Source organism: Marmota monax, unplaced genomic scaffold, assembly GCF_021218885.2.
Source record: "Marmota monax isolate L192 unplaced genomic scaffold, Marmota_monax_Labrador192_F-V1.1 WCK01_AAM20220418_F8-fsc00099, whole genome shotgun sequence".
Classification (NCBI taxonomy): domain Eukaryota; kingdom Metazoa; phylum Chordata; class Mammalia; order Rodentia; family Sciuridae; genus Marmota; species Marmota monax.
Window position 1 is genome coordinate 5,788,011 of NW_026692126.1, and position 17,382 is coordinate 5,805,392.

At 36.0% G+C, this 17,382-nt stretch overlaps 1 protein-coding gene across 2 annotated transcripts; it reads left to right on the forward strand.

Annotated features, from left to right (window-relative positions):
• Nucleotides 1-1,221: 1,221 nt before the first annotated feature.
• Atp6v1g3 (ATPase H+ transporting V1 subunit G3) lies at nt 1,222-16,606 on the forward strand. 2 transcript variants are annotated; one of them, XM_058586040.1, is made up of 4 exons: nt 1,296-1,404; nt 10,988-11,025; nt 12,380-12,480; nt 16,242-16,606. In XM_058586040.1, exons 2-4 carry the CDS (start codon nt 11,004-11,006, stop codon nt 16,413-16,415), a joined length of 297 nt encoding a protein of 98 aa, XP_058442023.1. In that variant the 5' UTR covers nt 1,296-1,404; nt 10,988-11,003; the 3' UTR covers nt 16,416-16,606. The 2 variants fall into 2 exon arrangements, with proteins under 2 accessions (XP_046320754.1, XP_058442023.1); XM_046464798.2 differs by lacking the exon at nt 10,988-11,025 and having other exon boundaries at nt 1,222-1,404.
• Nucleotides 16,607-17,382: the final 776 nt, after the last annotated feature.

The window sequence follows — 17,382 nt, forward strand, 5'->3', positions numbered from 1 at the left end:
TTCGGTTAGTTAAATGTGCCAATATCCAAGAAAGGCTGAAATTCAATAGAAATATATTTCTACCAAAAGCAGTGATTATTCATAAATGTGTTTGTTCCAGTTGCATTAGTTATTGAAATTATGCAATAAAAATTAAGTATTTTACAAGATAATTAGCCATGGATGCCAAAAGAAAGAAAAATGATTATTTTGAAAAAAAAAATCCTTTTGGAAAGATTTGTCAAAGGTAATGCAAGAATGTCAGTATGGATGTGACAACTCAAAGTGATTAGGGGAAAATAACCATTAAGAACTCAGATTTAATTCTCAGATTGTTTTACAAATATCTGTAAATCCATGGACACATTTAAAATAATTGAAACTGAAATTTATAGATGTGGTAATAGAGGTGTGGTTTATAAAAGCTTTAATAAATGCAACTCCAGTCACTTCAGGGAAAAAAGCTTTCACCAAAAGCTCTTAGTTTCAAACAAGATGTTTAGATTCATGTAACCATTACTGTACGATTCTTCACTGTGACCAACATTTTCATTTTTCCAATTATTACTGGATTGAATCAAATCAGGTATGTAGATTTTACTGTACCACCTTAGGACAATACGCAACACAAACAGTAAGTAATGTAATATGCATGTTTAAATTGTTTTAATTTAACCTCAAAATCTACAGTTATAATTTCCCTTATCATATATTTAGTCACATTACTAAGATGTCCCTGAAATGAGAGAGCAGCACAATACCCAAAGAAAATCTTTTCATTCCTATCACCTAAGGCCTGGGAAAAGAAAAGAACAGATTCCTACCTAGTCCATCTTCTATGCACAAAATCAGAAAACCTCCTTCCTGGCGAAGGTTAATAAATTTTCCCTCAGCAGATAATTGAATTACTAGAAACATATAAAGACTGAGAACTAATACTGCATGGATAAGGAACAAAGAAAAAACCTTGTAACTTGAAAGATAAATTCAGTAAAAAAGTCGATATTTCTTGGAAGATTAGGGAAACTAATATTCTAAAAGACATCTTACTCAATTTTTTTATAAGTAGACTCAACAGTCCATGAAAGGGGGCCTTATTTCACAGAGAAGAGCTGATGCTGTCAGAAAAACGGTGATTTCTCAACTTCCTCATATTGACTTAACTTGTTTTTCTGGATTCCACCTTGGGCTCTCCTTGGCGCCCAAGGAGGTCAGTTTGGAGCAAACAATTGTGTGTTTGCTGTTGACACAATAATCCAGGGTATGTGGTGATTTCTCAAAAGATAACTGGACCTGCCATTTCCTGGGTTTCACAGAAGCATCCTGACTTGGAGCGAGCTGCCATGACCAGCCAGTCCCAGGGAATCCACCAGCTCCTTCAGGCAGAGAAAAGGGCCAAGGACAAGTTAGAGGAAGCCAAGAAGAGTAAGTATTGCCAGTGAGGGGGTTTGTCACAAAATGGGTGAGGCTGTGGGAAGCAGGGACATGAGCATGGGCTTCCAGGTCAGGCCCACCTGAGTTTAAACCCTGGTTTACCATCCTCCCTGTGAAACCCAGGTTGTTCATTAAAACTTGTATTTTTATAGTGGGGATGAAGTTTCCTAATATAAATCCTTCTGAGAGGCCATGTGCTAAGTGGAAAAAAAAAATCACAGATTTTGAGGTTATGGAGATGTTGCTTAATGCCTGGGTTCACAGCTTCCTTCCTGCCACCACACCTTGCGTTTCCTCAATTTTGTGCAAAGGTGAAGAGATTGACAACTTCCATACTGAGTCTCCCTACTAGACAGCAAACGTGCAAAGTTTTTATCCTTTTTAAGCGTCAGTTTTCATTTCCATGAAATTGGGATCATAACAGTTTATAATTCATTGTTATCCCTCTCTTGATAGCTTTTGATTCTCAATATTTTATTATTATTATTATTATTTATTTATTTATTTATTTTTAGTATTAGAGATTGAACCTAGGGGCACTTAACCACAGAGCCACATCCCCAGCCCTTTTTATTTTTTTATTTTGAGACAGGGTCTCAAAGTTGCTTAGGACCTTACTAAGGCTGGTTTTGAACCTGCAGTTCTCCTGCCTCAGCTTCCCAAGCCACTGAGATTACAGACATGAGCCACCATGCCCTGCTGATTCCAAATATTTAAAAATATTTCCATTTTATTCTCATTTTCTATCCTTTTATGTAGTCATGTATCTACATATTCGCAAGTGAATGTCCTCAATAAACTTCAACTTTTTTCCTACTCTTTGATATTCACGAGGTGTTAATGTTACTCATATTTTGAAACAGAATTTATGATATGACCACAGCTATATTTTAAAAAGAGAAAATATGGTGCCAGGCTCCATGCTCAATATTTATCTTGTTTACTACTCACTATGACCTTTATTGCAAAAGGGGAAAGTGATGCTTTGAGAAATTATGCAATTTACCTAAGGTCACAGGGAGGGTAAGTGGTAGAGACAGCATTGGATGAGGTCTGATTCCTCAGTCAAGATATTAACCAATGCACTGTACGAATTTTATCCATTTTTATAATGAAAAAACTAACAATTTACAGATATACAGCTTGAATTAAGTTCCCTTAGGCCCAAATCTGTATTTTTTTCTACTATTCTATTTTACATCACTTCATTATTTACTTTATAATAATTTGTAGAGGCATTCATCTTCTTCATAATTGTTTTGCCCAACTCTTCCATTGGAGCCAAAGTTTGGGGAGGTAGGAATTATATCTTAAAATTGTTGCTTCTGTGACTCTTTTGGTGAATGTAGGGGTCAAATTAGAATAAAAGCTTATTTAATTACTAAAAAAAAAAAGCTTATTTAATTGTATTGAGCAAGTGGTGGGATAGTTCACTATGATGCAAGAGAGGCAGTCAGGAAGGAGACAGGCACTACTCTGTTCACTAGGGCTTTCACCCATGGTAAAATCTTTCCCTTTATGAAGATAAATTCATTATCTGAACTCTCAGCAATATAGACACCAACAGCACAAATAGAGAAGATTCCAGCTAGAGATGAGAGGAGAGGAGAGAAAAGGAAGGAGAAGGATAAAGAACACATGCTTTACCTACTTCCCAATTTCCTCTTCAACAACAAAAATACAAATCATTGCAAGATGATATGAATGCAGTAATTTTATAGAAAAAAAAAAAGCAGTTCCATACTGGCTGGTTGAAAAAAAAAATCTCCCCTACCTTTTGTTGAACTTTCTGTTAACCACATTTAAAATTTCCAGAGGAGAAGATTAAAATAAAGATGTGACAATTAGGTTCTTTGCTTCCTCATAGAGAAGAAAACATAGGACAATATCGAGCCCATATATCATCAATATTATTGTACAATTCAAATCGTTCTTGCCAGTTATTTTTTTCTCCTTTTTCAAATTCAGCAGAGAAATATTACTAACCACGTAGGTTGTTTGGGAGTGGGAGCCACTAAGGACAACATGGCTTCAACTTCACTTGAAGATAAAGCCAACCTTTCTCTTGCCTCTTGAGCATGTGCTCTCCTTGGGCAACCTCTTCTCAGATATCAGTATTAAAAATGCATAATATATTTCTTCTGTACAAAATGCTCATTTTATTTTCTAATACTTAAAGTACATGCAGGCTTTTTTTTTCTTAGTATACCATATCTTTGTTCATGAGTATTGAACCAATAACAAAGAATAACCCAGGCTTTAAAACCATCTTGGAGAATATTTTAACTTTCAACAATTAACTCATACACTGAGTTTCAGAGAATGTCAGTGGGTTATCTTTGCTTTATTACACAGGATTTAGCACAAATTCCACTGAATACAGTTTTCTTACACAGCCATTAACAGGCAGCAGTGTCTGGTCACAACAGCACCCATCCTACCTGACACCCCAAGCATGCTGTGGCAAAGGGTGTGTTGGTATGTTGTAACTTCCCTTACGTTTCAGTAGTTTTTGTTTTCATTCATTTATTTTATTCAATAAGAATTGACTGAGTGCCTTTCAAGTTTTGTGCCACCTTGATGTAAGCACTAATGTGTACCTGAAGATTCTTACTTAACTCTCTAGTGAAGATAAGTACCTAAGAGGCCGTTGATATAAGAAATGCATAATGACATGAGTGGTATGAGCAGTCATCGTTTTTACAAAATCATGTTTTTACTTTATTTTTTTCTATAAAAAGATTAATTAGAAAATCTGGTATATCAAGGCAGAAGAGAGATTCAGAATGAAGGTTAATAAGTCCCAATAGTGAAAACCACTGTAGAAGTTCTGTATCACTTTCTCTTTCTTACATTCATTTATTTGGAAGTCAGAAACTTAGGAGTCTGCTTGAGTAGGACTCATGAGTATGTATTTTAAAATGAAAAGAAATGCTTGGGAAGAGAAAAGAAAACCCACCCAAGGTAATTCAGGCAATTCATTGTTAATTGTTTTAGGAATAAAAGTCCAAGACAGACAAGGTGGCAATGTTTACATATTATGTTGCAAAAATATTAATATATTTCATTATTGAGATCTGTCTCAGATCCCAGTAAAGCTGTTACATAATACAATATAGAGTACAAACATTTTGCCTTAGGGAATACAGACAAGGGAATGTGGTGTGATGTTATCAGGAACTCTCCTGAAGGCCAAAGCCCATCAGGCCTGTAGAAACAGAATATGCCGGTTCCTGCTCTCAAGGCCCTCAATCGCCAGACACAGAGGCACTGAGAGGGAGGTAGACAGGGCTGTGGACAGGCTTGAAAGTCAGCATGGGAGGCATTACAGGAGAAGGAATGTTGGTTTAAGTTTAAAACCTGTTTCTTAACATAGGTTATTTAGCATTTTTGAACTTCAGCTTTCCTTTTTTAAAATAAATAAAAATACAAGCTATTATCAGTCTACCTAATAACCAAGATGTTTAAAGAATATGAAAATGTACATAAGATAGTGAATTTGAGTTCAAACTAAGTACGTGGAGATATTTAATATGTATTTTATATATATATATATATATATATATATATATATATATATATATATATATATATATATAGTTATAAATAATAACAACACAAGAGTAAGTAGAATAGAGAAATCTAGTTTCATTCTTTGTACCCTGGTCCTTTGTTTGGGGTCTATATTTCCTATTCCAAGGGAGTCCTTGACTATTTCCAGTAAGTTGACGAGAAAGGTTTAGATATTCATTTCTATTCACTGAATACAGACTAATTATATTTATTAGTTAAAATTCTCATATATATTTTTACGTGTGAAACAGCCTTAAAGCAGTTAGATGGAATCACAATAGGTTTGTACTGCTTTAAACAATCTTACTAGGAGTTAACATTTTTTTGCCCAATAAATTGTTCATTAATCAAAACATAAAAGTAGGCACGTTGCTCCAAGACAAGTTACATTTTTACAACAGAACATCATAGAGTTGCCCTGGAGGTCCATTGAACTGAAGATTGAACTGAGCCTTCAATCAGAATCATTTCACAAATTCACAGTATCGCCGTCCACACAAGGAAAAGAGACTGTGTTTCTGTGCAATATGTGACAATTTTGCTTTTAGTTGTGATCTTTTATGAAAGCTGCATGCATTGCAAACTTGGAAAACTGCAGCTCTGCATTAACACTGTTGGAAATGCTCAAATGCACGAGACTCAACATCACACGAAGGACCCATATTTCTTGAATCATTTCCTAACATGCACTGTACCCCTTCTCACAAATAAACACTCAAGTTGTCTCATTTAGAATCTGTAGAAAACAATGTCTGAATTTAACTAAAAAATTATAAATCGCATTATAGGATATGCTGTGTCAGCTAGTACAATAATGCAAAAAATAGTTTTATGGTATATACAATATCAACCACAAATAATTTTTTTCTTACATCTGCAAGTTACCTTTTGTTTCCAAATGTGCAGATATTCTGAATTATTTAAACAGGCACCTTGATTTAATAAATTCTTGACTCTGCAAGTGCATATTCTGGGTTCATGAAGACATGACTTTTAATAAACTAGTAAAATAAAAGTTGTTATATTAGAATTTCATGGCCTTGTCTTATATGTTTTGTAGGCCTGTAAATACTTCCTCTTTCTTTATAGTCTGTAGCTTAACAGGGTATTTGTAAGTATACTGAACTTTCATTTCTGTGAGTGGGTGATATTAAATTATAGACCATTTTTCTGAACTAATAGCATTTGGTTATATTTAATCCAAGAGCTACACAAAGCTACTCATTGTGATCTTTAATCAGGAAAATATAAGTAAAAGAAAAGCCAAGGAAAACATCAAGGAAGGGGATGTGAAAGGGAACTAGATTAGAGTCAGAAGAGAAACTCAGTGACAATCAACTTCACCAAAGGAGAGGTGGGCTTTCTTTTTATTTTTTCTTGTGACTTATTTCTTTTTACAGGGATTGTAATTGGTGAGAAAAATAATAGCATTCTTTGAATCTGGTTGGTTTTATGGTAATACTAATGATTCCCCCAAACCAAGAACATGTTCTTCCCCTTAAGTAGTAGGTGTTATTAGTAACAAATAGAAATCTCCAAGCATCCCCAAATAATCCTTTGCTTTCAGAGCAAATCAAGGTGGCCTCTGTTCTGATTGTCCTTATTTTTGTCAGGTGACACATTCATCCAGATACCTACCCTTTCTACTTTGTGAGAGTACCTGTCTTAGCCTCTGCTGTCTATCTGATGTTATCATCTCTGTGCTCCTCACTACTCTTTATGCATCTGTTTCCTAGGGCCACTGTAACAAATGACCACAAAGTGGTTGAGTTTAAACAACAGAAAGGTATTATCTTACTGTCCTGGAGACCAGAAGTCCCAAAGCGAGGTGCTATCAAGGTTGGAATCCTTCAGGCTGTGCTCAAAGAGTACTGCATGCCTCTGTCCCAGTGGGCACTCCTGGGATTGTATCTCTATCATTCTTTTGTCTGCCCCCACAATCATATGTCCTTTTTCACTGTGTGTCTGTTTAGTCTTTGAGTCCTTGTGTCCAAATCTCCCTCTCTTTACATGGACACCAGTCATTGAACTTAGGACCCACTTTAATCCAGTACAACCTCACCTTAACTTAATCACATCTTCATAGCTCTTATTCCCAAATAAGGTCATATTCACAAGTACCAGAGATTAGGACTCTGACACGTCATTTTTTGGGGGGGTAGGTGTAGCGAGGCAGGAGGTACAAAATTAAATTCACAATATCCTCTAAGTGTCAAGTTTATTTGGCCACATTGATTCCTTATCTTACTTTCTTTGCCCCCGTTAGTGGTTAAAAATTCCCAGATAAGTGCTTATATTCCCTATGCCTATAATCTTTTCATTCTATTTTCCTCTGAGCTTTTATTCCTACAATTCTACCATACCTCCTCTTGCCAAAATGAGCCATGTTTCTAAACCTGATGCATTCAATATCTCATTCACAATTAAATTCCTCTTTCATCTTTAAATTCTTCTTCCATTTGACTTCAGGACACTACATTCATGGTTGACTTCTGGATCTTCTCAGTCCCACTGAGAAGACCAGCACCCCACTGGGGACCTATTCTGTACATCTGCAGACACTCCGTAGGTGCTCTCATCCAATCCTCTGACTTTATAATCCTGACTCCATGTAGAGGATCCCAAATTTGATCGTTCCTGCCCCAGCTGCTTCTCTGATCTCGAAATTCAGATGAACATCAGCTTTTTCAAAATCACTACTGGATATTTGACATCTCAACAAAATTGTATCCTAGACTCCACCTCAAAATAAAATGTTGAGGTCATCACTAACTCATCTTTGTCTCTTACACTGATCAATCAACTCCTCCAACTCCAAAGAATGTATAATCCCTTCTTGTCAACTCTACTACAACTTACCTCCATGCTACTCCCTTAGCCCGAAATCTTTTCTACACCAGCCAAAAACTCCTTTGAAATCATGATCAGTATTATGTCGCACCTTAGCTAAGACTCCTTCATGAATTTAGTGTCTCAAAAGACACGCCTTGTGAGCTGTGAGCTGTGAGCGGCACCTGACCTGGCCCCACTACTAGTACTATGGTCATCTCCTAACACTAAACTGTCCTGTTTTCTTTGCCGTAGCAAAGAGGTGGTGTTTCTGCAATTCCTGGAACATGTCAAATGCCCTCCTACCATGGCCTCTGAACTTGCTGTTCTCTCCACCTTGAACGGGCTTCCCCTTCGTCTACCTGCATGACCATCTGTCTTTTTCCTTCAAGTCTCTGCTTTGCCTTTCATTTTATCTGAGGGAACTGATCTATCTAAATTAGGACCTATCACCATTTCTCTCTATTCCTTATGCTCCTTTATTCTGCATAGTACCCAACATCCTTGTCCTATTATGTATACATTGTCTATTTTCTATCTCTCTCCTGAATTGCATCCAAAAGGCAGATTCCATAACAACGGGAAGTCTGTGGGATTTCCATACATCCAGAAAAGTGTGTGGTACTTATTAGACATCTGAGAATGTTAATTGACTAAGTGGTCCATTTCAGATTTCTGTAGCATTTGATACCATTGGCTATAGGCTGCTTGGGTTGTTCTCTTCACGAGTTTAGCGTCTTTTTAATTTCTCTTCCTCTCTGCCTACTACTATCAGACTTCTCCTGAGGATCCACTTCCGTTTCTTGAACGTTGATATTCCCCCAATTTGAGACCTTATCCCTCTTTTCTCCTCATTCTTTATACTCTCCCTTAATTTCTGTCCAAATACCTTTGCTATGACTAGCACACACCCAAACCTGGATGACTGACATGTAAATCTTCCTCCATTGCAGTCCTTTCTCTAAATTCCAGACTTGTCTGTCCTGTTGGACTATGATTACCTCTCCTAGGATATCCCTGGGGAAGGCCTGAGGACTTTTCCTTAAACTCATGCCTCACTTATCATTTTCCTTCTTAACAAGAATTGAACCTGTTTTCCTAAGATTAAAAACTCATTAAATAACTAGTTCAGTTTCTTTTCTAATATTTCCAATAACTTATTATAAGAGATTATTAGCTCTGTTTTATAGATAAGAAAACAGACTCAAATTCTAAGTAACATGCTCCAAGTTACAAAGCTTATCATGTCCTGTTCTGGTGGTACCAAGTGTATAATTCTGACACATTTCTGAGAAAATAAATGAAATATCAGTTTTACCATCAGAAATGATTCCAAAAAAGCTTAGCAGCCCAAGCAATAGAGTTGCTTTCTCTGTGTCTTAGGGCTTGCATCTTGGGCCATGAAGTTCACTTGTCCAGTTCCAGAAAGAGCAGAGCCTATCTTTGAGCAAAAAGATCTTATCTTTGAGCATATGTGGAATTCAGCTTTAACTTGCCCCAAATTGATTTTCTAACTCTTTCTCCACAAAATACCTGAAAATCAGGTCAAGATTTCCCCTTTTTCTCTTCACAAAACAATTCTGTAGAATATATCTCAACCATGACTTGTTAAATGTAGATGTCCGCATAATAAGCTACATGTCTAAAAATGAATGAGGCTGAACTATTTAGACTGTCCTCAAATCTATCTTATAAAGGATCTTCTTGTCCTTTCGTAGTCTGTCCCTTCACTCTGTCCTTGCTGGTACATCTACTCAGTCTAGTGTTTCCTTCCTCAGAGATTTCTCCTAACCCCCTCCAACAGCCTCCTCACAGTCCCGTGATATGTGTCCGGGTGAATTTGTTTACATTGGGGGTTACTTTTTTAATGTAAGACATAGCATGACTATTGGAGTAGAGGCAAACCATGGACTCTCTATAGAATTTTAGTAGCATCGTTTCTATAAGCATTGTGATTTTTTAACTGCTCCAGAACAAGCAGAACAAAGGTTTATGTTTTAGCTTTTTTACAATTGCTTTTTGTAGGCAGTTTGCCATTTTGTTTTACAATTTTCCTCTTGGAAGCTGGAGCAGCATGCACACATTTCCAAAGTATGTGAAATTTATGTCATCTGGAAGCAAGGACCATGCATTGTGTACTTCTCCTCTGTTGTTCACTGTATACTTATATAGTAGGTGGTCAGTAAAATTGAAGTGAATAATGGAAGAATAAAGTAAAACCCTCCTTTCCTACACAACTATACAGCATTATTTTTAGCACTATTTAAAATCACAATGCATCAGATGAACACAATTTCTAAACCAAAAAATCAAGACACTCTGCTTGATAATCCTGTGTCTTTATAGGAATTTGGGGGATTATATATTCAATTATTTATATAGAAAATCTGACTCTCTCATATGGTTACCCCTGTATTTGAAACAAAGTGTACTGATATTAATTAAGAATATGAACCTCTTTTTGTCCACAGTCACCATGTTTTTGGTGCTTCAGAGTAAACAAGTACAATTTCAAAATTTCACCATCTTCCTACACAGAGCAAGAAGCAAGCTGGAGGTTAAGATGAGTGGATTTGACACTTGCATGTGCTTCACCTCTAACCAAGCTGTAGGCTTTAGACTTCTGTTTCTTCCACTGGAGTAAATCAGGTGTAGTACACACAGCCCCTTGCTCGGTGGCAGCTGCTGAGTCCACCCAGAAAACTACTGTGCCAGCAGCGATTTCCCTGTGGCTCTCCTATTTAATTGAATGAGAGCCAGCAGGTGACTGGTGCCATGACCTGGGAATCACAGACACACACTGAGCCTGTCACAGGGTGTTGGAGCTTATGTGCATGGTCTTAGTGGATCACAGGATCCTGCTCAGAGGAAGGGCATGCAGTGTGTGTCCCATTATTATTACTGTTATTGTTATTATTATTTTATCATTAATATGTGCTAAAGAGTATGACTTTGAAACCAATCGTTTTAGATATTATGCAACTAAACATAGTGATGGCATGTGTGATTTATTTTATAAAATATTTAGAGGCATTGCAACTCATTATTGCTATGAAAATGTTCATACATTACCATTTTATATTGTCCTGATGTTAAAAACAGTGATAAGAAAGTAGTCTGTGGATCAAGGAATCGGCTTCCCTACCAACACTTCTATTTGTTCTGTTCACAGAATCTCTGGGAATAGAATGTGTTTGGTTCCACAAAATGGTAAGAACCATAGAGAACAAAGGAATCCGAATACACAATATGAGCATTAGTTAACTAGGGAGAAGGTAGGCATTAATGTAGCAACCACTAAGCCTCAAACACCAGAAGAACATTCATTTTTACCAGATGAGGATTTTCAACACAGTAAAGAAAGTTAATTACCTATTCTAAGTGAGGTTTCACCAGTTCCATTCAAGGATGGTAGACATTAAAAAGGAACATTTCAATTTGCAAGTCAGTGCATCTATCCTTATTTCAAATACATACTCAGTGACTAGCAAAGCCACTCAAACCTAGCAGGGAAATTTAGCAACTGTCTACATTTGAATGCTACAAAGATATCAATAACATACACAGATGATAGACAAAAGTTGATATGAAGATTTTCTTCCGTGTTACTTAATAAGAACATATTATGTAGTTCAAAGTCTACACAATGTAACAGTTGACAAAAATTATAAACAAAATCTTGAGACATGATAAATCATACTAAATGGGCAAAAGAAGAAAGGCATTTTACTGAAATGGAAAGATAGGAGATGCAGAGAAAAAAAGAATTTTCATAAGGTTCCATTTCTCTACAAGTTTAATTATCACAAATCCTTAGTACCTAACCCCCTGAAGGTGGTGGGGTCATAGTAGCAATTAATATTACATTAGTTGTCCAAAACTTTGTGTGCTTAGCTGATTCTATTTGTCTCAAACTTTCATCTCATATGATGTCTGGTGGCTGAAGGCTGCTTAACGAAATGTCCTAACCATTAAAAACAATTGGTTTTACAACCACTTTCAAGTCCCCCTCAGAGAAAGCTACTACAAGAGAAAGAAAATCTACTTTGATGTGCTATGGGGTTTAATCAGACAGTCTAGATTAACAAATGGTAAGAAAAAAAAATCCCAATAAAATGTCTAAAAAAATTATAAGTCAGTTTGATAGAGCCTGAGTTGCATGTTTGTCGTGATTTTGGAGACCTGCCAGTAGCAAATAGGATCCAGTTGGTGTGGACTGAAGGATTCCTGGCAGCAAATCAGGACAGAAAATCTGACCAAATGATGTCTTTTCGAGTAAGTGACAGCCAAAAGCTGTTCTCTGGCTGTTACTGCTGTGAGTAAACGGGCGGATATTTTATTTAAACATGTAAGTGTGAAAGAAAGTTGTCATTGCCATGTTCTAAAGAATCCTATAGAAAAATAAGAAATTTTCAATATTATTTTTTTGCAATGAAGTTTGACATTCTAGGGGGGAGGAGTCTAAAAACATGGAGAAATCATCCATGTTTTAAAAAATCAAATTTGAAATCCCATGCATATCTAAAAGAAATATCATTTCTTCTACGCCACTGTGAACTTCCAGGAAAGGGGAAGAGACTGAAGCAAGCTAAGGAGGAGGCAATGGCTGAAGTGGACCAATACAGAATGCAGAGAGACCAGGAGTTTCGACTTAAACAGTCTAAGGTAAGCCAGGATGCCCACACTGATTTATGCTGCATAGAGGATAAGATATTAATATTCATAAGGCATAAGGAGGAACCTTAGGAGAACTATGCTGTGATTCGGCAGGTACAGTCTACACAAGGCTAAACACCAAATTAGATCTTAAACATTACAGAATTACCAAGTTTACCTTTTCAGTTTCAAGGTGTTTTAAATTTGTCAGACAATATGTCTCTGGATAGTTGTTGTCTGATGTTGACTATGTATTAAAAAAATCATAATCTCAAATATACAAATTGAAGGAACTAAAGTATCATTGCTACCACAGATTATTGACTGACACCATTTAAAAAAAAACTACAGAAAACATTTTGTTTCTTTAATGTTTACTAGTAAAATTAATTTTTAAGTTGCATGATAAGATATAGAATGAACTTGTCAAATAGAACATGCCCCTGCCACAGGAACTTTACACACCCCATGTTACTCCCTGTAATTCTAATCTTTTGACTCATTCATCTTTCTTTAATATGTGATCATGAACTTCCTTTCCTGATGACCTTATCTAAAATTATCTCTCTTTTAAAAGTAAAGGAAAGCAATACTCCATTACAGTCCATTCTTTTTCTTCATTGCATTTATCACTGTCTGATATATTAAGTATTTATACTTTTTTCTTACTGCCTGTCTTTCCTTCTCACTATAAGCACCAAAATAGCAGATTCGTTGTTTTATTCTCTGTTGTTTTCCTAGGTTTTAAAACAGTCTGCCTCCTAGTAGGCATGCAATAAACGTTAGTGGAAATAATGAATAACTAAATATTTCCTCTGTGGCTTTATCTTTCCCATTGGATCCTGTTATATTAAAATCTGATAAAATAATCATCCTTCATAACAACCAGCTTTGATTATCATATGTAGGATATCTCTGAAAAGATAGTTGTTATTTCTTTTTTTTTAAGTCATAACAAATCTGACCATAATTTCTGCAAGTGGTTGGATTAAACCTCTTGAAATACTATTTCTCCTGAAGAATCCTATCAGATGTAAATCTGGTTCAAGATTTGTTCACTGCTTTAGACAATAATTAAAACTCTTTCTTGCTCTCATAATTGGAGCTCCAAGCCAATTTTACAGCTAGTTGATCAAAAGCTCACATAGAAAAGTCATCATGTTTAAGCCTCTTGCTACTTCAAGCATAATGTAAAACCATTACTGCAGATCTTTCCTTGGCATGACCTCCATATGTCAGGCATATTGCTATTCCCATTAAATCTCGTCATCATTAACCCAGGGCAATTAGGAGGTCTGGGAGGAGACCCAAAAAAAACGGTTTTATGCCTGCTGTGGGTATTGTACCCTGATGTTTCTTTTTTGGTTGTTGCCTTTTAGCTTTTGTTAATACATATGTTTCTTCGAGTCTTCTTACTTATCAACACAGACAGGTTATTCAAATGTGGGTTATAGTTATATATCCACTGGTACCACTTTATTAATGACTTGTTTATCCCTTGCTCATCATTTCTACCTAATGTACCATCTACTCCTGAAGAGATATGGCATTGCTAAAAGGAAATATGGACTACAGAAAATTAAATCTATTGTTAACATAAGTAAAAGTCAGATAAGCTACGAATCCAAACAAAAGGCCCAAATAATGGTTTCCACAAGCACACAGAAGTCTTTTATATTTTTTACTTCTGAATTCATATCTTGAGAGCATTTTGTTTCCTTGAAGTAATAGAAAATTGAGAATCCCAAACTGTTTTTGCTTAAGATTGTGGGTCCTGAAGTTCTGCTATCCCTGAAACTGGAGCATTTGAACAATTGCTAAGGAAAGATACTCAGTGTTGAAAGATCTGACTGTCAGTATCAGTCATTAGGTTGGAAGTCTGTGCACATCACTCTCAAAGTTGAAGTTTTGAAAAGTAGAAAAAAGTCCTAACGTGTGGCACCTTTTGAACAAATGGATCATGACATGTTACAGAATGATCAACTTGTAATGTATATAGTGTCCCAAATGTTAACAAGATTCTGCAACAGGAACAACACAACACAGGTAATGAGTTCTCTGAAACATCTGGAGATTGGAGATATGGTCATTCTACTCTGCTTAACAAATATGTACCCAGAATAGGTAATAGTCTCACAACACTTAAGACATTGGATTTAGGAGAAAAAAAATGTTTTTCAATTCCTTAGAGTCCAAAATAAACCGGTAAATTTAGAAAGAAAAAAAGTTTGAATTGGGTAGAATTATTTTTAAACCCCTTAGTAAGGGGAATTTGGACCATGTGTGTCTGCTTCCTGTATACTCATTTATGAAAATATTATTTTGTAAAAGTTATTTAGTGTCTCAGAAACTGCATCTTCTCAAAATTATTTTCTTTGAACTGGAATGCTCTTGTTGCCTGGATTATAAACAGAAAAGGACTGGAGCTCAATAGCCTCAGTTGCATTTGATTTGAAGCTTAGGATCCAGAACAATGATGGGGGTTCCAGATGTTAGAACAGTCCAGCAACCCTGAGGAGGAAGTCATGATTAGTGGAGCTACTTAGATCATACCAGATGCACCTCTCCCCTTAACACAGAAGAGGAAAATGAGGAAATCCAGCTGTCTTGTCTTAATGAAACCACATTTAATAATACAAGGGGGAGAAATGAATGACAGTAGAGGGGGTAGAGAGAGAAGAGGGGAGGGGAGGGGAGGGGGGATAGTAGAGGATAGGAAAGGCAGCGGAATACAACAGACACTAGTATGGCAATATGTAAATCAATGGATGTGTAACTGATGTGATTCTGCAATTTGTATACGGGGTAAAAATGGGAGTTCATAACCCACTTGAATCAAAGTGTGAAATATGATATATCAAGAACTATGTAATGTTTTGAACAACCAACAATAAAAAATTAAAAAAAAAAGAAAGATCAAGTTCACAGGTAGATGAATTAAGAGTTGATTGTTTAGCTAAGATTGACTTTCAAAGTGTCTCAGTGCAGTTTTCCTTTAGAATAATAACTCTCCCTGCAAGATAAGGATTTGGTCCAATCACAACTCATGGCTGTATAAGAAACTAAGAGGATAGAGAACATGATGCAAAGTGCTAACAGCCAATTAAAGAGTAATTAGAAAGTTCTGTTCAACTGTGGCTAAATTGATAATTTGATTAAATAAACAAGCATATCTCAATTTGAAAGAATTTCAATTTATACCAAAATTCTCAATAGTGTATCTATTAGCCATATCTTTCTCCATAGGCATGTAAAAGCATTTGGGATGTATATTTCAGCTGTATCTTCCCAAGAATCAATGAAGGTCAGATAATGTATTTTAACAAAAATAAACCCAATAACCAGCTCTTTAAAAACTAGCCAAAGTGGGCTTACTGGTGCCTACCAATTTTGTTTTCTAGACTCGTAATTCAGAAAATAAGCAACAGGGGAGATGTGAGATCAGAATGGAAACTAGTACAAAACATGAGAAATGTGATGAGAAAACTTCTGAGCATAGTATCATGACTGTAAACTGGTTTGTGATTTGTACTGCGTGGTCATCAGTTAGAAGTGAAAAAATAACCTGTTATGCCATTTCCATAGCAGGAAAGTCCATCTTCACACTCATGGTCTTAGTGTTCTAGTCTGTCCTCTGGGGGAAAAAAATCTGGAAAAAGAATAGATAGTGTGTGTTCCATAGACCAATCATCAATAAATAGGTTACGGTTTATAAAACCACAAAATTTTAACATGACTATGGTGTGACAATTCCATCTCTTGTTTCCTAGATAATGGGTTCTCAGAGTAATGTCTCCTACGAAATTGAAGAACAAACACAGGGAAAGATTCAGGAACTGAATGGGAGCTACAACAAGTGTATGGAGGATGTGATTAAACAGCTCTTGATGATGGTCTGTGACATAAACCCAGAAATCCACATGAACTACAGAACCACCAACTGACGTACCTAAAACAGTTCCAAGGAGTGGTGTGTGGATGCCTCCTGCTTGCTGGTAGCTTCATGTTCGCATTAAGAAATTTAAAACATTGATCTTGTTTACTGAACATTTATAAAATTCAGTGTGCATGAATTCACAAATGGGCGCTTAATTTTAAAAAGTAAATAAAGCTATCATTTTATCTTTCCCGGTAATAGTCATTAAATGGTGTTGTCATTTAACTGGGAACAAGTCAAAAATGCAGAGTAACGTACTTTTGACATTGAAAGGAAACTGACTTTCAGGATGTCGCTTTTTAAAAAATGTCTTCTTTTATCAAAGCAGATAAGCTCTTGGGAGTGGTCATTAAAAACTAATTTTTAAGGGGAATATGACTCCTATACACATCTAAAATGAACATGTCAAGGATTTTAATTCACTAACCAATGAGGAAACCATAAAATGTTATCAGTAGTTAAAAAAAAAAGATTGCATAAAAAGAAGAGAGAAACAGATAGAGACATGGTAGATTATGCAGTTATCTTAGGAGAAATGGGTCCCGGAACTATTCCATTCACCTAATTTCAACTAGCCACATATTATTCTCTTTCAAGTATTTTTTTAAACAACAACAACAAAAAAATGACAAGTGACTCCTTACATAATGAGTTCATATACCATTAACTTATTCTCTCAGCAATAACTAAGCAAAATTCTGAAGTGCTAAGTACTTTGTTAGTTCGATGCATAACTCATCTCAGTCCTACTGTGGGGACAGTGTTATTGCCTGCCTGCTTAAAAATGGTAAGGAGTATAAGGAACTTTCCTGGAGATGCTTGGGGAACAGTGGCAGCCGGGAGCTTCACCCTGGCAAGGGAACTCCAGTGTCTACTCCCTTCTCTTCTCACCAAACTGCCTACCCAGAAAGTTCCTATATATACATCATTATAATCACAGATACTAAATGTCTTTGATTTTCAAATAATATATG

Excerpts from the sequence above, each read along its gene's own strand:
- Atp6v1g3 (XM_046464798.2), top strand. The coding sequence starts at position 1,323 with ATGACCAGCCAGTCCCAGGGAATCCACCAGCTCCTTCAGGCAGAGAAA. Across the intron at positions 1,405-12,379 it reads GTTAGAGGAAGCCAAGAAGA|GAAAGGGGAAGAGACTGAAG; the intron begins GTAAGTATTGCC and ends GTGAACTTCCAG. Across the intron at positions 12,481-16,241 it reads TTCGACTTAAACAGTCTAAG|ATAATGGGTTCTCAGAGTAA; the intron begins GTAAGCCAGGAT and ends CTTGTTTCCTAG.